Source organism: Emydura macquarii, unplaced genomic scaffold (genome assembly GCF_026122565.2).
Source record: "Emydura macquarii macquarii isolate MOO-44397 ecotype Brisbane River unplaced genomic scaffold, CSIRO-AGI_Emac_v2 contig_2921, whole genome shotgun sequence".
Lineage (NCBI taxonomy): Eukaryota > Metazoa > Chordata > Testudines > Chelidae > Emydura > Emydura macquarii.
Window position 1 is genome coordinate 37,135 of NW_027133058.1, and position 22,870 is coordinate 60,004.

Here is a 22,870-nt window from a genome sequence, read left to right on the forward strand (position 1 = left end):
CACATCTAGTGATGAGCTGGGGGCAACAGATTTCAGGATCAGACTATATTTGCATAAACACAACTACTCTGCTTGCCTATTCAGCAGACTGAGCTGCCTTGCCAAAGTGATCAATTCAGACATCTCAGCACCGATGTGAAAAGCGCTATGTTTATGGGAGAGCTTCTCCTGCTGACATACTTAGCAGCTCACCAAGGCAGGAGTTATTAAGCCAAAGGGAGAACTCTCTCCCATCAGCTTAAAGTATCTCCCCAAGAAAAGCTACTGAGGCGCAGCTGTATTTCTGCTGCTCTAAGTGATGTAGTGTAGACATAGCCTGATAATCCTATAAACCATTTCACCCTCCTGCTCTCTATTATTTAAAGACAGAGCTGATTAGACTCAGTTGAGAATCTTTTGTTTTGTTTAATGATCACTAGAGCTGAAATTGCTGATAATCAGACCTAAGTGCTCAGCCCTAGACCTGCTGTGAGATGGTGTTTCAGTGAAAGGACTGCTCAGCCTGTAATAGAAGTGAGGTTTCCCTGCTAAGTGCTGACTCACTGAGAGCTGGGTGAAGCGGTGGGACCTCAAGATGTGGCATCGCAGAGGTTGCAGTAGAGGGGCAGGTGACAACAGAGAAAGCGATGGTGAAGCGGCCAACAGTGGTGGAGCAAACAACAGCGCAGCGGTGGCAGTGGGCAGAGACAAGGAGAATCAGCGGTGGCTACGGTGGCCAGTTGCGGTGGCCGTGGCAGCAACAGCGGAGGTCTCACTCGATGCCCTTTCTGCTACCCCCCCACCGGGGTGGGAGGTGAAGTCACGTAAATGCACCGCCAAACTCTGGGTCTTTGCTGGCCAAGGACTGCAACTGTGAGTGGGGTACAGCGGAGGCAGGGGGTGTTAAAGGAACATTTGTTTGTCAGACTTTCCCAGCACAAGGTGAGAAACTGAGGCAAAGGACACAGCCCAATGTACTCTGGGGTGGGCGTTTTGTACAGGGCCGTATGCTTATGAATCGTGGTTGTGGCATTTTACCAGATGCATTCCGGGTTCTTTTCCCCTCTTTATTAAAAGTTTTCTTTGCTCTACACAGCTCAGTGTCTGCGAGAGGGGAAGCATTGCCTCTTAGAGGTGCCCGGGGCTGGTGGTTAATTTTCCCAGATTACTGGGTGGGGGCTCAAGCCAGTTCAGTGCTGTATTGTTAAGAGGAGCCCCTGAATATTTAACCTGGCCCTTGCTGCTGCTGACTCCACCTGGCAGAAAGGTTCCATTTGTACAGCAAGGGCATGCAGTGAAAGGCCGTCAGAGCCTCCACCGCAGGGCCTGGCTGGGATAATCTTGCAGTTACGAAGCCAGACTGGAGTCAGGGCACCTGGGTTCTTTTTCCAGCCCTGCTGCGGTTGTACTGCGTGACCTCGGGCAGGTCACATCACTTCCCCTTTCCTTCTCTCTGCAACACGGGTTAATGGTAGTTGCTTGCTTGGCTGGCGTGGTAGCTGTCAGTGCAAACCTAAAACCATGTATGGAAATGGTGAGAAACCACAGTCTGCACAGCCCCAGTGCTAACAAGTGACCTTGTGGAAGTAAAGCAGCACGTTTAGTCTTATTGTCTTACTCTTAATTAAGTGTCAGCTCATGAGAGCTCTTGGAGTTTCTACTTCATTGTTCTTTGAAGCTCAGTTAAGCAGCTGCTTACTTTATTTACAGTTGATCTCTGGCGTCTGTCAAAAGAAGAGAATTATTCCCTTCCTTTCACTTTGGGAAGACCTCAATGTTTTAATCTAGGAAACAGTCTGTAAATATTTTGCCTAGATTAGGAACAGTTTACAAGAACAGAAGAGGAGCAAAGTTGTGGCACTTTGAGTCAAATTCCTAGAGTTTAAGGGCAGAAGGAACCCCCAGATCATCCGAGCTGACTACACTTCCCAGGCCAGGCCACTATCCCCCACCCAGGTACTGCTGCAAAGAGTGCAATCATCTGGAGACTAAACTCTTGTCTGCCACAGGCCACGAATCGGAAGGATTGAGGTGCACCAATGCCCGAGGCCTAGCAATGGCAAATGGCAGGGAATTGAGTTGGTGAGCTCTCTACACCCAGATGATTCCAGCAAGCGACCCACACCCCATGCTGATTGCATATATCGGCTGGCTCTGCCAGAGCTGAAGCACACAGGGACTGCGGCAGAGCACCGGGACACAGTTTCCTGAGCTGTGTCGCTGTAAGAGTTAAGGGTGAAGATGACGTACATGGACATGGGCGGGTATATGCACATTAGGAGCATCTGGTGGCAGCTGCAGGGAAACCAGCGAGAGGAACCAGACTAAGGAGGCTGACAGAATTCTCTGTCTTTGAGCTGAACTCGGTGTGAAGAGTTCTTGCTTTCAGTGAGTGCAGGGGAGTCACTTGGGGGCAGCAATTGCCACTGAGTTACGTCACTGTCAAAGTCTTGTTCACGGTGTCCGGTGCCGGTCTGCCAGCTCTTCATTGTGATGTAGAAAACAATGGAAGCAGGAGGGCTGCATAGTTCTGCCACTTAAAAGTATCGCTTCTCGGCCTTCAGTGGCTAAGATCAAGCGTAGTATCTGTTCTTATCAGTGTAAATATCTGATATGTTCTCTATTTGAGAACTCTTTATTAAATGGATTTTTGGAACAGGGAGATAGAATAGGAGTTTGCTCTGTCCACTCCATGCATCAACCTGGTATTGCAGTTTTTCTAGGAAGGGTGCACCTTCCCTTGGGAACAATTTTCTGGTTTAATAAAAGAGATGAACTTGGTTGTTGTGTTCAGAAAAAGGTAGTGTTTCTGAATACTTGGTAAGGCTTCAGTGGAGTGTTTACATTTTAGTCTTCTTTAAATGCTAAGAGAGCTTTTAGGGTTTCTACTTTACTGTTCTTTGAAGCTTAGTTAAGCAGCTGCATTTACTTTGTTTGCTGTTGGTCTCTGGTGATGTTTCACAACAGAAGAGAATTGTTCCCTGCCTTTCATCTTGAGAAAACCTCACTGACACTGTTATAGTTTAGGACACAGTCTCTTTAACAGTTTTGCCCAGATTAGGAATAGTTTATAGGAGCAGTTTTTACCCCATCTTTTATACTGGCTGGCTCTCATGTAAGTCTATGGGCCTTGCTGTGTCATGCAGCCTCCTCTACGTCCAGTGTGGTTGTTAATCACCAGCTAATTGCAAGCATGACTATTCTCTAATTTCTGTACTTTGTGTGTTCCCAGGGTGGTTCCTTCTGTACTTTAGGGTCATTTTTTTTGCACTTTAGGGTCTTCGATGTGCATTCTTCATCCTTTCAGGTCAGGATGGCAGTCTGCATCTTTACTCCCCTTTTTGTTGTTTGAGCAGTTTAGGTTGGTCTTTTTATGCCCTGCACATACATTCCTCACACACACACACATACAAAGAGAACATATCAAGATATGGTTAGGTTCAATAGTACAAGCTCCAGGAGAGTGCTTACTTCAAGAAACTAAAAAGATGGAGTCCACTTATTCCACACTAAACAGTACTATACCATTATCCGAACGGTAAAGGAGAAAGTATAACGGTACATCCCCACAGGCTCCACCCGCCCCCTCTGCTGCCCTGCTCCCCAGTCCCACTGCCTGGATCCAGCCCTGTCCTGCTCAGGACATGTAGGAAAAGACCGCAGAGACCAGGAGGGACATGCACCTACCCCACGGGATCAGCAGGCTCTGGCCCCCCAGGCTGCTGTGATCCACCCACCAGGCGTAGCTGTGCCCGTCGTCCGGCTCCACGGCCAGGGAGCTGCGCAGCTGATAAGTCAGGTCAGCACTGAGCAGGATCTTGGTGGAGTTCAGCCGCCAGCCTGGCGCCACCTCCTCCCCGTCCTGCAGCCAGGCCACATGGACGGGCCGGAGGTAGAAACCGGTGACCCGACAAACCAACCGTAACAGCGCGGGGGTCCCAGCTGGGGGAGGCTCTCGGGCAAACACCACGGCAATGAAATGCTCTGAGACAAAAGAGGGAGAGAAACAGGGCAGGGGAGAGGGGACAATTCAGTCTGAGCCTCAGGGATTCACTAGCCAAGCACAGCTCCATTTCATGGGGTTAGGTGTTGGCCCAGCTATGTTGGACAGGTCTCAGTTCTGCCCCCTGAAGTGACTAGTGTGTGATAGGATCCCCCTTCACTTCCTGTCCTAAACTGCCATGCAGTGCGGCTATGAAATAGCTACTGCGCTCCACCCCAGATACAGCTGCATTTGTACATAAGGCAAGGGGTCTGTATATCAACATCCTAGAGGTGGCTGCAAATGAGTGAGTGAGGAGTGGTGTCCACGTTCACCTTGCCTCTGCAGAGACTCTTTCCCATGCTGGAAAAAGCTCTTGATCTCATTGACACAAGCTGTTTTCAGGAGCAACTGAAGCATGATGGTCATGCCTCTGTCCCGGGTGGGAAGGTCCTGCACGTAGAGCAACACCTTGCGCTGCAGCCGAGGGACCCGGATGCCTGCATCCATGTTGAAACTCCACATGTGGTAGCCATTCACTGCGTCATCACAGATTCCCCTCGAGGTGCCGTTGGTGTGGAGCTGGCAGCCAATGGAGGCCTGGATAACAAAGGGGTCTGGAACAGGAAGAACAGGTGGGATCAGGATGAGTCGTGCGGAGGTCACCAGGGGTGAGGGGTGGAGGGCAGAACTAGAGAGATGGGGTGGGGAATAAATACATGAGAGATGCAGTGACAATGATTGGCCACAAGATGGCGGCAGGCTTGTGGGGTGGCCCTGACTGAAGTTAAGGATACATTGCGATGTCTGTTGAAAGCTGATTTTTCAAAGTACTCTAGCTCTGAGGTCCACATGCGCAGTCAGATTGGCTCAGCAATCACTGTGCTACTTGGGGGCCTGAGGCAGAGTTTGTGGTGCAAATTTGGGGTCAGTTGGTCATAGGGATCATGAGACACAGACAGTTCACAGCTTTGTGCGTGATCCTTTCCTCAGCGTCTCGTCAGGGTGTGACACACTGAGTCCCACACTCACTTAGCAGAAGACTCTGTAACCTCTGAACCCCAGGTTCAGCTACAGAGTATCAGACGTAAAAAATGGTAACATCCATAGACCAGTCGGAGAGCTCTTCAATCTCCCAGGACACTCTGTAGCTGACTTGAAAGTTGCCAAACTTCTGCAAAAAAACTTCAAAAACAAACTTCAGCGAGAAACTGCAGAGCTGGAACTGATCTGCAAACTTGACACAATCAAACTGGGTGTGAACAGGGACTTGGCATGGGTATATCACATTATAAGTAATTGACACTGTTCATACATTCTCACCTTCTAATCAATGGTTGTGAATAGGCCTCATCTACTCTAACTGAATGGACTTTGCTAACACCTACCCTCCCCACTGTTGTTCCTTACCCTGGGATGTATATATATACCTCCTATCTGATTTCTATTTCTTACATCTGACAAAGTGGGTTGCAGCCCACGAAAGCTTATGCCTGCAGAAATTAAATGTGTTAGTCTTTAAAGCCAGATACCCAAGAAAGAATTCTCTGTAATAACTCAGAACCCGCCCCATGAAACGTCCCCTCACAGGCCATTGGCATATCTACCACCAGTAGCCAAAAATCAGTTCATTGCCCAACTAGGCTGTACTATCGTACCATTCCCTCCATTCATTTATCAAGCTCACTTTTGAAGCCACCTTAGTGTTTTGCCCCCACTGCTCCCCTAGGAAGGCTGTTCTAGAACTTCACTCCTCTGATAGTTTGAAACCTGAGTCTAATTTCAAGTCTAAACTTTCTGATGGTCAGTTTATAGCCATTAGTTACCCTAGGCCCTTAGTGATTCATAAGCTCTTTCTGCTGCACACTGGCACTTAGTGATTCATCAGTTCTTTCCAGGGTGTGCTAGGCGCTTGGTTTTGTCAGCTCTTTCGGCTGCCTGCTAGCGCTGATTCGTCAACTCTTCAGCAGTGTGTTTGCTATTAGTGATTCGTCAGTTCTTTCAGCAGCATGCTTGCGCTTAGTGATTTGTCAACTCTTTTAGTGGCATGCGATGCACTGAATAATTCGGCCTCATGCATCAGCTGTTCCAGCAAGTGTACTAATTGAGCAGATATTTCAGTGCAGCACCAGATGCTTTCTAATTCATCAGCTGATGTAGCCTCAAACATCAGATATTCAACAGCAGATTAGACACACCAACTTATCTTCAAATATCAGCTCTTCTATCAGCATTATTCTAGGTGCTGAGTTATTCGGCCTAAAACCTCACCTTTCAGCCTCAGGAATCAGCTTCCCACTTCTACCCACATCATATTTCAGAAGACTAGTCTTCTCAAAATCTTTTCCTCTTTGTATTGATCAGCCAAACTATCGTCTACAAAGGAAACCTCCTCTTATAGTGCCCCTTCGATGACCTGGTTGGGAACTGATTGTTCAGTTAGGCAATTCCTGTGCTCCTGATTGGTCAGAATTCCCCGTTTTGATTGGCTCTAAGCAAACCTTGCTCATTGGTCCGCTTTTTCCACCAATCCAGGACTTCCCTTTTCGATCTTCGGCTCCTGCTCTAACAACTGAGCAAGTCTCCCTCCCTCTCTAACAGGGGATTGACTGGGAGGGGCTGGTCATGAAAGTCACTGGCAACAACAACCCCCCCTTTCTGAGACCCCTGTGGAATAAAACAGTCCAGACAGAGTCCACTGGAGCTAGCGTCCCCAGCCTTTTTTCCACTTGTTCCCCCCTGGCAGCAGTGATCTCTGGTGGAGCATGACCACAGAACCTGGGGCAGGTCCCTTTCCATCACCGGCTGCTCCCTGCTTTCTGCCCGGCTCCAGCCTGTGCTGCCCCTGCGTTCGCGCTCTCCCCTGACTTTTTTGTGTTAAGAACAGTCTGTGAATTCCCCGACTGTTGTAATTCGCCGCTGCTTCTCTTTTTTTGGAGTGGGTCCCTAGAGCCGCTTTGCAGGGACGTGGTGTCTCTGTGGTTCTGCTACACAGCGCACCGCTTCCAGCCGGCCGTCAGCTCAGAACCGGGCGGGGCTCATGGAGCGCTTCCGTTGAGCAGCGCGGTCAGTGGCCGATGCCCGCTGGGGTGCGAGTTCGAGCCGGATCTGCGAGTTCAGAAAGGGGCAGCGGGGCCGCCGCGGGGGTGACCACATCTCCTGACTGGACAGGGACAGTGCCCGTGCTCCGCGCTCCGTTTTACAGAAGCGCCCGTCACCCGCAGCCAGCCCCGCCCCGCCCCGATCGTTCACGCTCGCCGTCTGGCCGCCCTGGCTGCGGCACGGCGCCGGCATTTCCCCGGCCCGGCGTCCGGGGAGAGTAAACGGATTGCGCTCTGCCGGAGGGCGGGATTACGCAGATTAGGAGCGTCTGGCGGCAGGCAGGGACGGGAGCCCAGCGAGATGGACCGAACTCCCCAGGCCGAAAGAACCCTCTGTGTTTGGGCCGAGCTTCGCGTCGGTCTCGCACTGCCAGTGCTCGCAGCGGAGCCGATTCGGGGCAGCGATCGGCCCCTGAGGAGCGTCGTTCTGAATATCCTGCGAGCGGCGTGTGGCGCCGGGCTGCTGGTGGTTCCCTGTGATATGGAAAGTGGTGGGAGCAGGGGGGATGCAGAGCGTTCGGGCGTCTCTGGTATTGTTTCCCGGTCTTATAGCTAAGTTCATGTATATCTTTTTTTTTTCTGTGTTTAGTTGTATTTATCTGGAGTTTTGTGTTGGGGACGGTGAGTTTTCTGATTTTATCAGACTAATTAGTTTTTGGAATGTTGTGATTGATGTATGGAATAGAATCTCCTTTACACATCGACTTGATATCATAGTGATTTCGAGAACGGTGCCCTTCCTTTCTGGTGAGAACGGTCTAGTAAAAAACAGAAAAAAGTAGTAGTTTGAATCGTGTGTACGGTCTTTTGTTGGTTATTCAGACTGTCAGATTATTGCTTCTCCGTTTGCGGTTCTGCAGTTCATTTTTCATTTATGTTTTTTTTTTTTTTACTATTTAACTCTGTCTTTGTGGCTAGTTTTTGTCTTACATCTAGACGACCAGACACTCTTTTACATAAACTCTTGCTCTGTTAGTTATTTAAACATTATCCTTAATAAAGCATCTTAAGTCTGCTTTCTTATCAGTTTGACATCTGACACGTTAACTGTCAAAGGGATTACTCTCCATCTGGGACACCACAGGTTATGCTTTCCTTGGCGGCTCCAACTCCCCACCCAACACTGTACCTGCGGATAATATGTACATTATGCTCGGATGCCGAGAAACTTGCTTAAGCTCAGGTGCCTGATCATTTCTAAAAAAAAATAACGTTTTGAACTCTGTTCCATCAGTTTTTTACTAGCTGGTGTGTTCTCTAGCCGAGAACTCTGTATTACATGGAGTTTTTGGAACAGGGGCTTGCTCCGTCCACTCCACGCATCACCCTGGTATTGCAGTACTTCTGGGGATGGTGCCCCTCCCCCTGGGGAGAACAAGCTGGTGAAAAACAAGAGAAAAATAGTCCCAGTGCACAATATGCGTGTCTGTGTGTTAATTATACGCTGATTTTATTGGCCTTTAATCCTTCAGTGGGGCTTTTAGTGTCTGGTGTCTCAACGTGAGAACGTTGCTGTTCCCTGCCTTTCCCCGCATCTGGGTTTAATTTCGGGAACAGTCTCTGCAGATGTGTTACCCAGACTAGGCGGAGTGCCTAGGGAAGAAGAGAAGCAAGGGTGCGTCAGACTCCTAGAGTTTAAAGCCAGATGGGCGAGGTGCGCTGTGTGGGGGTTTCACAGAGGGTAGATTTCTGAGGGGGTGGCACGGCTCAGTCCAAAGACTGGAGTAGCAGGGACATTAGAGGTAAAACACCCTGACGAATGGAGGAGGAGTGGAATTGGATGATGTGACTGCCCACCCGGGGGAGACACCTGGGCTGGAGCCAGCCTCTGCCCAGTGCAGGGGCTGAGGTGGGCTAGCCAGAAAATAGGTGCCCCAACTCCTCTCCATGGCCCTGCCTTCTGCTGCTCCTTCTCTGGGAAGTGCCATTCCTCAGTAGCTCCACTTCCTCCTCCCACAAGTGCCCCCGCTTACGTGGCACCCTGGCCAGATTAGAAGGGGCAGCAGGACAGTGCAGCTCGGCTCCCGTTCTGGCTGGTGCCATGGTGCGGGCGGCTGCGGCCCTCCCACTCTCCTCCAGCTGCGGCTGGTGTCCTGGAGCTCGGGACCTGTTGCCCCTGTCACTCTCTGAGCGGGGCTGCAAGAAGTGAGTGAATCCAGGCCGCTCTGGACAGCGCCCACAAATCCAGGCTTGCAGTGCAGAGAAAACGCAGCGACCCCCCCCCCACACACACACACACACCACCACCAACCGCCATACGCTGCATGAACAGAATGCCATGGGACCGGATGCAATGCACCCGAGGGTGCTCTGGGAGTTGGCTGATGTGATTTCAGAGCCATTGGTTATTATCTTTGAAAGCTCGTGGCAGCAGGGGGAGGTCCCTGATGACTGGAAAAAGCAAATATAGTGCCCATCTTCAAGAAAGGGCGGAAAGGGGATCCAGGGAACTACAGACCAGTTAGCCTTATCTCAATCCCTGGAAAAATCATGGAGCAGGGCCTTAAGGAATCTGTTTTAAGGCACTTGGAAGCAAGGAAGGTGATCAGGAACGGTCAACATGGATTCACGAAGGGCAAGTCATGCCTGACCAACCTGATTGCTTTCTATGAAGAGGTGACTGGCCCTGTGGATGTGGGGAAAGCGGTGGACGTGATATACCTTGACTTTAGCAAAGCTTTTGATATGGTCACTCACAGTATTCTTATCAGCAAGTTAAAGATGTATGGGTTGGATGAATGGACTATAAAATGGACAGAGAACTGGCTAGAGCCTAGGGCTCAATGAGTAGTGATCAACGACTCCATGTCTAGCTGGCAGCCGGTCACATGAGGAGTGCCCCAGGGGTCAGTCCTGGGGCCAGTTTTGTTCAACATCTTCATTAATGGTCTGGAGGATGTGGTAGATTGCACCCTTAGCAAGTTCGCAGATGACACTAAGATGGGAGGAGGGGAGGGAGTGGTAGATACCCTGGAAGGTAGGAATAGGACACAGAAGGACCTAAACAGTCTGTGAGTTACAACCTCCCATGAATTGGAGCCCTAAGTACCTGCCTATGGGTAATCTGGACCTGAGTGGGGGACGCTCTCCATTGTCAGTCAGGGTTGGCCCCTTTGCCCCAGGGCAGTACTAGGAGACCTGTGGTAGAGTGAGCGGGATGGGGCTCAGGAGGGGTGGCTGTGCCTGGGCAGCCAGGGCTGGCCCCGATGCCCTCATGTGGCGCTGGGGGGCTGTGCTGGGGGCAGCGATACCCCAGGCTGGAGGAGGTGGAGGGGGGCGTCTCACACACACTGAGCCTGGGACAGGGCCTGGTTCTGATCATGCTGCTGGGGATCCCCCGCCCACGCTGGCTCCGCTCCCTGACTCACTCTGCCCTCATTGGCTCAGCGCTGGCAGCTGCGGGCACAGAGCTGGGCGGAGACAAAGAGAGAAGTTGGAGGAGGGACGTGAGCCCTGGAAAGGAACTGAGAGCACATGGGTGACCCCAAACCCCTCGTCCCGCTGCCCTGACGCCTGCCAGAGCCCGGATCCCCCTTCTCCCGCCAGGATGCAGGTCCTTCTGCTGCTCCTCCCCTGGGCATGGGGGGCCCTGGCTGGTAAGTGGGGACCCCCCCCTTCCCTTTTTGCTCCCCACAGCCTCCCCTGCTCTGCCCCCAGGATCTCTCACACTCCGGTTGCTTAAAACCACTGTCTTCCACAATGCCACTTCTATGGAGACAGAGGGAATGGTCCTGCTGGGTGACCTAGAGACCCACTCTATGGACCGTAACACCTGCAGGATCCACTTCCTCCCTCCCTGGGCCTGGGCCTGACCCCGAAGGAGTGGCAAATCCTGGAGACGGTGATCTGTCGCCACCTGTCCAGCTTCATCCGTCTGGTGCACAGAGTGGTTAAGGATGCAGGAGAGCGCTGTGAGTATGGGGCGGGCTGAGGGGACCCTTCCATCACCCAGCAGGACGCTGACACACTCACAGAAGCAACTCAGTGTGTCCTGACAGCCAGTCCTTGGCCCTTAGGCTGAATGGGGCTGGTGCCCCGTAGAGGGAAAAGGCCCCGTTTCCTCTTCTCCACCCCACTGAGCCAGTCCCCCAGCTCTGGGACCTGATTTAAGCCTGTGCCCTCTAGAAGGGAAAGGCCCCGTGTCCCGTTCCCTGACCATAGGCTCCTGATCTTTAGAACCATGGGCCCTACCAAAGGCCTTTGTTGAAGGAGGGGGAAGGGTGCTCACGGTGCCACCTGCTCTGCCTGGAAGTTGAAAACTGACCCTTCTGGGGAGCATGAAACCCCCAGCACAAGAAGTGAAAGCAGGAAATGCAGAGCTAAGATAATGCCTCCCCCACCCTCACAGCCAGCTCTGCCCCAGGGGATGGGACAGACCCCAGCACTCCTCTTCCCAGCTCCTCAGCCCAGTGTCTGCGCTGGGGGTCTGATGCTGGAGTACCTAAAAGGAGATCCTTGGGGGAGACTTTCTCTCAGGAACCCCTTAACCAACTGTCCCCACATATTCTTCCCTGCACCTTGCCATGCCATAGCTAGTCTCAGGGCAATCTGCCTGTGCGTGTGCGTTTCACAACAGAGGGAACGCCGGCCCTGTGATCACAGCTCGCAGCCCAGGAACCTCTCGGCGACAGGGCTTGGATGAAGGAACCTGGGGCTCAGAGGTTGCTGCCTCTCCTGCTGGGAGTGTTTGTGACTCGGTGTTCCACGCCCCGAGGAGCCGCTGGGGAAGCGCTCACAGAAGTGTGAACTGTCAGTGGGTACAGGGGCATGCCACACCCCAGCGTGCTGCTCCACTGACAGACCCAAGGCCCAGTGCCTTGGGTAACGTTGGGAAGCGAAACTTCTTCTTCCTACCGTTGCGGAGCTGAGCTCAGGATAGAAGATTACTGAGGGTCAGGGACATGGTTTTCTCTAGAGCAGTGGTTCCCAACCTGTGGCCCGCAGGACTTTTATGGCCCACAGGGTCTTTTGAAGTGGTCCGCGGCTCCCTTCCCCCTGGATACTGAAGGGAGCCACTGCGTAAGGACCCAGGGGCAGCACATTTCCATGGGGTTAAAACACTGGGGCAGGCTCCTTGCTGAAGCCAAGGAGGTGAAAGATTAGCACTGCCCTCCCCCGGCTGTAGTAGGATGCGTGGCAGAGTGGTCTGCCTTAGTCCATAGGCCCTGGGGTCCCTGCTGGAGCCAGAGGGATGGGAGCATTGATCTCCCATCCCCCTGGCTGCAGAAGGGAGCCACTGCCTAGGGACCCAGGTGGAGCGCACGGGGCCACAGGATGCGTGTGGTTTCCCTGCTGCAGCCAGGGGGACGGGAGATCAGGAAGGAGGCAGCCTCCTCTCTGAACTCCTTCCGTCTGGCTGCAGTAGTGTGGGGGGCTACTGGCGGAGACCGGGGGCCATTCAGGGTTGTAAAAATAATATCTGTGGCCCTCGAGCCAAACTTGTTGGGAACAACTGCTCTAGAGCATCACGAATAATCTATAAAGAATTACACATTTCAAAAGTGGGTTATATGAGTCGGGGGGGGTCGGTATCTCAAGAACCCCACGACCAAGTACCCCAAATTTGCACCACAAAACCTCTGCCCCAGGCCCGGATGGAGCTCAGTGATTGTCAAGCTAGTCTGACTTTGTAGGTGGACCTTAGAAAAAGCAACTTTAAGCAGAAACAGCAGCGAACCCTTAACTCCAGCCAGGGCTGCTCACAATCCCGTCGCCCTCTCGTGACCCGATGTCCTGATCCCCCCTATCATTATGTCTTTATTCCATCTCCCCCCTCTGTTACCTAGCAGCTCTGTGTTCTTGGGGAACCACAAAACAATTGCTCTGAACACACCCCCCCACCACCTGGCAGCTGCTTGAACCAGAAATCAAAGACATTCTCAATATGAAAAGGCAGGAGACAACTCCCCATGCCTCATAAGCATCTCAGTTAGCACATGAATGGAGAACAGAAGCTTCATCTTGATCAAGAATTCTGGGAGTCTGACTCTGGGATTGCTGAAGCAGGGAAGCACTGGTTGGGAAATCCCTGCTCTTGATGTAAATGAACGAACACCTGTACACATCCAGCTCCGCAGTTATCAGACCATTCTAGTTATTGGTATGCAAAACACAGAAACCTGGTTGCATTGTGAGCCCTCTCTCAAGAAAAGACGCCCTTCCAGGAATGATCAGCTCCTTTTGTCCAGACATTGTTTATCCATAAACAAACCTGGCATCTACAAATCCTATCAAAGCTCAAACCTCTGTTCTGATGCTTGGATCCAAACTCTGCATCAGTTCCACTGTAACCTGTCTTCTATTCCTGACTGATCGTGTTGGGGGCTCTGCCCTCAAAGCACTCCAGACCCTGAACTGACAAGCCTGTTCCTGGGAACCTCTGAACTGCATGGAGTGGTGAGATCAACCCCCTCCTCCTTTCCCCAACACAACTGATCTCTCTCTCTCTCTCTCTCTCTTAGTCCAGGTATAACCTTCTACTTTTGTAATCAAACCTGGGATAGCTTTCTCCAATATCCCAATTGTAATTGTGTAGTACTGTAAGTGTTTGATTGTTTTTCTCTCCTGGTATGGAATTACTATTAGTATCATAAGTTTTATATATCTAGCAATAAAATAACTGTTATAATCAAGCTGGTTGCCACTTTCTCTCTCTCTCTCTCTAAACTTTATGTTTTTCCTTTGTGTCCTTGGTCCCTCTCTTGCTCTGTAGCAACGCTTCTCTTACCTAAGCCAAAGATCCCTGGAGTGCCCAAAAATCCTATGGGGTTTGCTCATCAAGGGGGTTATTGCTAGAACAATTGTGGTGTAAAGGGGCATATGAAGGGGACAGCCAGGAAGTGCTCTGCCTAGCCTATGGGGTCCAGGGGCAAATGAGGGTGCAGCCCAAGTGCTGTTTGACCCAGCCTGATTGATTCCAAGGGGCAATTAAGGGGAGTAGCCAGCCTGCTCTATTCTGGTGTGTTGCACAGGGGCATATAAGGGTAGCCACTGAGAGTGTGGTGTCACCCAGCCTGCTGAGTTCAGGGACATATAAGGGGTCAGCTGAGAGTGCTGATAGCCCGGTCTGCTCAGACGCATTAAGTTGAGCTGAACTGTGTGTGTGTGTGTGTGCGTATCTGTGGGGGGTTGTGCTGGAGGAACCCAGCCCTGAAAACCTTAGGTCCTGCAGGATACCTCCATTGGGAGGGGGCTTGTAGCCCTATGAACACACAAGTAACACAAGCAGTACATTAGTAGAATCACACCCCTAGAATCACACCCCCCTTCCAGGAGAGGTAACCCGAATAAATGAGCATACCCCAAGGTGAAGGGCAAATCTGGTAACACCTCCCTTCTGTCTCTCTTTATTTCTTTCTCCCGGTGAGCTCTGGAGGCCCATCCTCATCCCCCTGCCCTTCCTGTTCCAGACCCCTTTGTTACCCAGGCCTCCTTCGGCTGTGAACTCCACCCCAACGGCACTTCGAGGTCATTCTGTGATGCCGCAGTGAACAGCGAGGTCTTCATCAGCTTCGATCCGAACACGGGCACCTGGGTCTCTCAGCTGGGGGACAAACTGGGGATCTATGTCCTGGGTTTTCTGAGCCAGGATAAGGACACATCCACCCTGCTGTAGGCCATGGAATTTCAGCTAAGATGGGCCTCCTTATAAAATTAAACTACCAAATTAATAAGATGCATATTGCAGAATATGTGAAATGGTGGCTGGAGTCCCTTTTGAAAAGAGGTGATTGTTTCTCATTGCAACACACCCATGCTGTCTTTCTATTCTCTAAGTATGTCTGGTATTTCATTAAGATAACTGTTTATTAATTGCCTCTCTGTCTGGACCATTTTCCCTAATGAATTTATCCTCTGGGAGTAACTCATCTATGCAATAAACAGAAATGTGTAAAATGCAGGGCGTGCTAGACCTCCAGGGCTCCAGACCTCTCAAAATACCTTAGGATCAAAGCTAACGGCTGGATGCCACCCCAGGTATTGCTCAATTTAATCACAGCCACCCCAATACCCCTTTGTTTGAAGGGTGGAACACTGAAACTAAACAACAAATCTAGGTGGCTAGCACCTTTTCACTAATTAAAGCACATGGGTCTCTCCCTCTTGTATTGTTTTCTGGAATTCCTGTGGTTACTCATGTAAATTACCAAAATGCTTTGAAAAACATTGGATTTAAGAATATAAAAGAGAAGCAATGGAAATAAGCAAGCAGGCAAGCTTGAAGAGAAGAAGAATCACTCGACAAGAAACTGAGAAGAATTACCATCTTGCCCAGCTGCCTTCTGAGACCACGGATCCAGGCTCTCGGGGGAAGCTGCTAAGAAACCATCACTGCCTCTTGCCTGCACTGGTGAGGATAACGGCTTTTGCAGCTAAAATATACTGGACTTGTGGTTTGGGGGCTCATTTGATATGTTTATAAGTATAGTAATTAAAGCCTTTCTGTCATTATCGAACGAGAGTCGTGTCAATTCCTGAGCATACTAATAGCAGATCCCAGTCTGTGAGTTAACAGGGACCCCATGTGGGGGGTGGCTGCTCTGGGGGTGGGGGGACCTCACTGTGCAGGGGGAGCCCCCTGCTTCGTTTCCCTCACTTGGCCCTGGAGAAGACGCTGCTTTTCCAGAGAGAATCTCTCCCAAATTCATCCTGGACAGGCGGCCTCTTCTCTAAACCCCATTGCCAGGATCAGGGCAGATCTGGGGGTTGAGCCCTGCCCCCCACAGGGTCCCCTATCCCTTCCAGCCCAGAGCGATTGCTGCCCAAGGCAGAGGGCGCAGTCCTATAGGGTGACCCCCCGTCAAGTCACCCCCACTGTGCCGGGTGATAGCGGGAAGGGGCCGGGATAGTCACAGCCACAGACAGACCCCATATGTCCTGCTGGAGGATGCCACACGCCATCGCAGTATCTCCATCCTGGAGCAGGCACAGCCGGTCCCTGCATAGTGAGACAGCAGGAGACGGAGGGGAGCAGCCGCCCAGCCCCCGAGAGCGCAGCGAGGTGAGTGTCTTGGATTTCACACCGTTTTACCAGTGGTTGTTACAGTGCTGGTGCTGGGGTTTGTCTGCTTCTGCAGCACAGGGGGCTGTGTTGTTCTGAGCTCTGAGGCAGCACACAAATGACCCTCCTGTCACAGCCCAGCATGTTCGGTTCCTGGGCGATTAGGAGTGACAATAAGACTAAACGTGCTGCTTTACTCCCACAAGCTCCAGTCTGAACTTTAGTCTAAACGCACACTCGCAAACCAGTAAAAGACTGCTTAATGATTACAATGGGTCTTAAAAGCGTCAGAAGGAAAGGAATGTTTGTGGACCATTTTGTTTCGTGGCGGTTTCAGATGTTAGTTTTTAAATCAGTCAATTTTGTAATGGAAACAACGTGACCAAAACCCTGTCACAAAATTTGAGACTGTCGAAACAAAGCTTAATGCTAAAAAAAAAACCCCGTACGGAGTTCCACCAAGTGTGAATCGCGTCTGTTTGCAGCACGGTCCAGTCTGAAGTTCTGGCCGCTTTCTCCCTCTCCTTGCCCCTCATCCAAGCATTCCAAATCCATTTCTTCTTTGGGAAGTAAAAAAGTGGAAACTGCCACGGGGCTCCTTTTCATCAGTGCAAACGGAGCTCAGGGCCCTAACGTAAGGAGTCGGAGGCGTCTAAAGAGCTACTGTCCAAAACATCACCATCGCAGCCATCGTGGGTGAATAAAAAGGTTCTTCCGATTTACAGATTAAAACCCGTCCTTCTGCGCTGCAGGCACTGCTGGACACGATGGGGGAGGTTTCCCAGAGTGGTGGGGGGGAAATTCCTTCTGCAGAGCCTGTTTTCCTTCCTAAGTGCTGATTAACGGCGTCCAGGGTACGCCTTGAACCAGGACGCCACAGAGTCCGCAGCAGAAAAGCTCGTCCCCGGATCAGCCCGGCAACAGCACCGCCCGGCCGTGGGCTGAGAGCTGGCGGGGCTGGCGGGGCGGGGCGGGGCTTGCGGTCGCGTATGCAGATCTCGGAGCGAGCGGAGCGTTGTGGGAACGGAAAAAGGCGGCGGATCCCGGCCCATTGGGCCCCAGCCAGGGGTCGGTGGCGAGAAGGAATCGGGCCGGAACCGTGGCGGGCCGGGTAGCTGCGGTCGGTGGTGGCGGTCGGGGATAGCGGGAGGGTCGCGTCGGTCCCCACCGTGTGTTGAGAGTATGATGCGAGCGAGGGCAGGCGACGTCGGGGGCGTAATTGTTTATATTTATCTGGAGGGGAAATACTATAATCACGACGGTGGATTTCATAGGGGGAGGCTTATTTATTGCACTAGGGGTGTGCTGAACCCTGCGATTTCCCCAAATGCGGGGCTGACTGCATAATTTGTGGTAGTGGGGGACTGCGTTCGCGCTACCCACGGGTTTTTTTTGTACAAAAACGTTGGGCGACTTCTTAACTCTTTACTGCTACTCCAGTTTTTGGGGTTGGTAGCGTTGGGGACTCCAGAGCTCCTTTTCAGGAACCCCGTGTGCCTGTGATTCCGGTACAGCGCGCACTGCTTCCAGCTGGGGGTCAGGTCAGAGCCGGGCGGGCGGGGCTCATGGAGCGCTTCCGTTGTGCAGCGCGGTCAGTGGCCGATGCCCGCCGGGGTGCGAGTTCGAGCCAGCTCTGCGAGTTCAGAAAGCGGGGCCCGCGCTGGGGTGACCACATCTCCTGACTGGACAGGGACAGTGCCCGTGCTCCGGGCTCCGTTTTACGGAGGCGCCCGTCACCCGCAGCCAGCCCCGCCCCGTTCGTTCACGCTCGCCGTCTGGCCGCCCTGACTGCGGCACGGCGCCGGCATTTCCCCGGCCCGGCGTCCGGGGAGAGTAAACGGATTGCGCGCCTGCCGGAGGGCGGGATTACGCAGATTAGGAGCGTCTGGCGGCAGGCAGGGACGGGAGCCCAGCGAGATGGACCGAACTCCCCAGGCCGAAATAACCCTCTGTGTTTGGGCCGAGCTTCGCGTCGGTCTCGCACTGCCAGTGCTCGCAGCGGAGCCGATTCGGGGCAGCGATCGGCCACTGAGGAGCGTCGTTCTGAATGTCCTGCGAGCGGCGTGTGCCGCCGGGCTGCCGGTGGTTCCCTGTGATATTGAAAGTGGTGGGAGCAGGGGGGATGCGGAGCGTTCAAGGATTTTTTTTGGTATTGCTTTCTAGGTTTATGACTGAGATCATCTATGTATCTGTTTGATGTTTAGATGTATTTATGTGGCTTTTGTGTTGGGGGTGATGAATATTCTGATTTTATCAGATCAATGAATTTTTGGAGCGGGAAGATGTATGGAATAGAATCAACTCATTACGTGAACCTCGTATCGCAGTACTCACGGGAATGGTCCCCTTTCCTTTTGGAGAGAACAATACCGAAAAAAAACCCCAGAAAAAATAGTGGTTTTAATCGTGTGTACAGTTTTCTGTTTGTTATTCAGACTGTCCAATTATTTTTTCTCCGTTTGCGATTCTGCAGTTCATTTTTCTTTCGTGTTTTTCTGTTTCCCATTTAACTCCATCTTTGTAGCTAGCTCTTGCCTTACATCTAGACGAGCAGACACTCTTTTCCTTAAGCTCTCGCTCTGTTAGTTTTTTAAACATTATCTTTAATAAAGCATCTTAAATCTGCTCTTATCAGTTTGACATCTGACACGTTAACTGTCAAAGCGTTTACCCTCCGTCTGGGATACCACAGTTTATGCTTGCCTTGGCCGCTCCAACTCCCCACGCAACACTGTACACGCTGATAATATGTACATTTTGCTCCGATGCCAAGAAACTTGCTTAAGCTCCGTGCCCGATCATTTCTAAAAAAACATAAACGTTTTGAGCTCTGTTCCATCAGTTTTTTACTAGCTGGTGTGTTCTCTAGCTGAGAACTCTGTATTACATGGAGTTTTTGGAACCGGGCCTTGCTCCGTCCACTCCACGCATCACCCTGGTATTGCAGTACTTCCGGGAATGGTGCCCCTCCCCCTGGGGAGAACAAGCTGGTGAAAAACAGGAGAAAAATAATCCCAGTGCACAATGTGCGTGTGTATTTTAAGGTACTGTGTGTGTTAATTATACACTGATTTTATTGGCCTTTAATCCTTCAGTGGGGCTTTTAGTGTCTTGTGTCGCAACATGAGAAAGTTGCTGTTCCCTGCCTTTCCCTACATCTGGGTTTAATTTAGGGAACAGTCTCTGCAGATGTGTTACCCAGACTAGGCGGAGTGGCTAGGGGAGAAGAAAAGCAAGGGTGCGTCAGACTCCTAGAGTTTAAAGCCAGATGGGCGAGGTGCGCTGTGTGGGGGTTTCACAGAGAGTAGATTTCTGAGGGGGTGGCACGGCTCAGTCCAAAGACTGGAGTAGCAGGGACATTAGAGGTAAAACACCCTGACGAATGGAGGAGGAGTGGGATTGGATGATGTGACTGCCCACCCGGGGGAGACACCTGGGCTGGAGCCAGCCTCTTCCCAGTGCAGGGGCTGAGGTGGGCTAGCCAAAAAATAGGTGCCCCAACTCCTCTCCATGGCCCTGCCTTCTGCTGCTCCTTCTCTGGGAAGTGCCATTCCTCAGTAGCTCCACTTCCTCCTGCCACAAGTGCCCCCGCTTACGCGGCACCCTGGCCAGATTAGAAGCAGCAGCAGGACAGTGCAGCTCGGCTCCCGTTCTGGCTGGTGCCATGGTGCGGGCGGCTGCGGCCCTCCCACTCTCCTCCAGCTGCGGCTGGTGTCCTGGAGCTCGGGACCTGTTGCTCCTGTCGCTCTCTGAGCGGGGCTGCAAGGAGTGGGTGAATCCAGGCCACTCTGGACAGTGCCCACAAATCCAGGCTTGCAGTGCAGAGAAAACGCAGCGGACCGCCCCCTCCCCCCCACACACACCACCACCACCACCACCACCAACCACCATATGCTGCATGAACAGAATGCCATTGGGCCGGATGCAATGCACCCGAGGGTGCTGAGGGAGTTGGCTCATGTGATTTCAGAGCCATTGGTTATTATCTTTAAAGCTCGTGGCAACAGGGGAGGTCCCTGATGACTGGAAAAAAGCAAATATAGTGCCCATCTTCAAAAAAGGGAGGAAAGAGGATCCAGGGAACTACAGACCAGTCAGCCTCACTTTAATCCCTGGAAAAATCATGGAGCAGGTCCTTAAGAAATCCATTTTAAGGCATCTGGAAGGTAGGGATAGGATACAGAAGGACCTAAACAAACTGGAGGATTGGGCCAAAAGAAATCTAATGAGGTTCAACAAAGAAAAGTGCAGAGTCCTCCACTTAGGAAGGAAGAATCCCATGCACAGCTATAGACTGGGGACCGATGAGCTAGGCAGCAGTTCTGCAGAAAAGGACCTGGGGGTAACAGTGGATAAAAAGCTGGATATGAGTCAGCAGTGTGCCCTGGTTGTCAAGAAGGCTAATAGCATATTGGGCTGCACTAGGAGGGTCATTGCCAGCAGGACGCGGGAAGTGATTATTTCCCTCTATTTGGCATTGGTGAGGCCGCATTTAGAGTATTGTGTCCAGTTTTGGGCCCCCCCACTATAAAAAGGATGTAGACAAGTTGGAGAGAGTACAGCGGAGGGCAACAAAAATGATTAGGGGGATGGAGCACCGGACTTATGAGAGGCTAAGGAAACTGGGCTTGTTTACTCTGCAAAAGAGAAGAGTGAGGGGGGATTTGATAGCAGCCTTTAACTACCTGAAAGGGGGTTTGAGGGATGATGGGGCTAGGCTGTTCTCGGTGATGGCAGATGACAGAACAAGGAGCAACGGTCTCAAGTTGCAGTTGGGGAGGTCTAGGTTGGACATTAGGAAAAAGTTTTTCCCTAGGCGGGTGGTGAAGCACTGGAATGGGTTACCTAAGAAGGTCGTGGAATCTCCACCTTTAGAGGTTTTTAAGCTAAGGCTTGACAAAGCCCTGGCTGGGATGATATAGCTGAGGTTAGTCCTGCTTTGAGCAGGGGTTGGACTAGATGACCTCCTGAGGTCCTTTCCAATATTCTATGATTCTATGATTCTATCATATACTTTTAGTCACCTTTGACTAAGTTCAGTGACTCTGGGAACAAAGAGGAGAATCAGCACCATGTATTCAGCCACTTCTCCACAGAGCACAGCTGAGCAATTCCTGATTTACATGGCTATAGACAGCACAAGAGACATAGCACAGGCTGGATAGCAACATATCACAGTAAAACCCGAGCTCTCATCATAGGCACATGCCGGTATAGTCCCTGCTGGCGTTGGGGTGACACAACCAAGAAGAGAAGCAAATCCCACAGTTCTGCCTCCCAACAATTGCAGCTGGAAAATTAAAAAAGAACAAACCAGAATTGTCTTTGATGCTTTATTTACCCTAAACACACAAATACCCAGCATGGGGAAAAGTTGCTGAGAAGCAGAGTCAATAACTACAACAATGAAAAGAGACCCGCAGATTTTGTTAATATTTTTTAATGACACTAAAATGGCAAAAAAGTCAAAGGCAATTTCTGAGTGACAGTCTCATCTACAGGATGTTTTATAAATCTCTCTGTCCCTTTTCTTCTCCCTTTTCTTTCACACTGTTCATTTTTACTCACCATTTTTCCTAGCCCCATTTCCCATCCTGTTAATTTCTCTGTGTCTCTTCCACTCTCCTCCGGTCCCTGTCACAGATCATTGCCCCTCACATTCTCCATTCTCTCCCTGAATTTATCCCTTCTCCTCTCGCTGCCTCTGGCTGGTTCCCCTCTTCAGAGTGTTTTCCTCTCATTATTTTCATAGCTATTTTGCACCATTTCTCTAGGATTCTCTGGTAATTTTGTTTTACTTTATTTTTCCTCATTTCCTCTGTTAAATCTGGTTCAACCCCTCCCTGCCCTCAGTGACTCTCCATGTTGCCAACCCCAGAAGTTAAAAATCATGAATCAAAACCAAAAGTAATGAAATTGAAACCCTAAAACATGAGATTTCAAAACAACACAGACTGTATTCTGGGTGATCCTGTGAGTTTTGAACTCTCCCTGCCCATCCCCTGCGTGTGTGTGACAATTACTGTGGTGCCAGCCCTGCAGCGACAGAGGAAGGTGACTGTGGCCCTGCGGCAGGAGCTCTGGCTGGGAGCCCCAGTGAGATCTAACCCCACAGATTGTACAAAACCCTCCCTGCCGCTGCGGAGCTTCCAGCTTCTCCCAACCCCCCAAACCCTCATTCATTAATGCTGGGTCCCGGCCACCCCCACGTCTGCCTGTCCCCAGCCCGGCTGTTAATTCTGCCCCTGCCCAGCCCCACATCTGCCCCTCAGGGCTCCTCTGCTTCCCCTGCAGCTCCAGGGGTTCTTCACCCTCCATCCCCTCCCAGCCCTGGTGCTGGAGGGAAGGGGGGAAGCTTCCAGGGATCATAGAGATGAAGGGCCTGGGACTGGGTAGACAGGAGTCCTCCAGGGACATAGAGACTAGGGTGTGTGAGGCTAGAGAGGCTGATTTCCCCCCTCCATGTCAGGGACACAGGCTGAGCTGGGATCCCCACCCCACCCAGAACCAGGGGCGGATTCTCTCCCCAGGGACAGAGGCCGGCGGGAAAGTGAAGATCGGGGCCTGGTCACCAGCATCCAAAAATGTCACCTGGCCCCGGTCACAGTCCAGACACACCCGGATCCTGCTGGGGACCCAGCGCAGGGGCAGGGGGGTCAGAGGGGAGGTGAGAGCCCAGAACTGATCCCCCCATTGCTCCACACCCCAGATCCCCTCCTCAGGGCTAAGACTGACCCCTCCCTTCCTACTCACAGACTCTCTGGCCACCCCCACAGCCCAGTATTGCCCATCCCCCACCTCCACCTC

General features: G+C 51.6%; 1 protein-coding gene, 2 non-coding genes and 2 pseudogenes across 3 annotated transcripts; 4 read left to right on the forward strand and 1 right to left on the reverse strand.

Moving 5' to 3' along the window:
* Window positions 1-1,169: 1,169 nt before the first annotated feature.
* On the reverse strand, window positions 1,170-9,105 carry LOC137167285 (T-cell surface glycoprotein CD1b-3-like). Its single transcript, XM_067569372.1, has 6 exons — window positions 9,036-9,105; window positions 7,393-7,536; window positions 7,180-7,296; window positions 4,297-4,578; window positions 3,661-3,963; window positions 1,170-1,309 (listed from the first exon to the last, which is right to left on the reverse strand). Exons 1-6 carry the CDS (start codon window positions 9,103-9,105, stop codon window positions 1,170-1,172), a joined length of 1,056 nt encoding a protein of 351 aa, XP_067425473.1.
* On the forward strand, window positions 2,525-2,718 carry LOC137167291 (U2 spliceosomal RNA). Its single transcript, XR_010924085.1, has one exon. It is a non-coding gene; the product is annotated as a U2 spliceosomal RNA (small nuclear RNA).
* On the forward strand, window positions 8,253-8,426 carry LOC137167292 (U2 spliceosomal RNA; annotated as a pseudogene).
* Window positions 9,106-10,609: 1,504 nt separating the features above from the next.
* Window positions 10,610-14,677, forward strand: LOC137167289 (antigen-presenting glycoprotein CD1d-like; annotated as a pseudogene).
* A 2,611-nt stretch (window positions 14,678-17,288) lies between these two features.
* LOC137167290 (U1 spliceosomal RNA) lies at window positions 17,289-17,447 on the forward strand. The gene has a single exon (XR_010924084.1). It is a non-coding gene; the product is annotated as a U1 spliceosomal RNA (small nuclear RNA).
* Window positions 17,448-22,870: the final 5,423 nt, after the last annotated feature.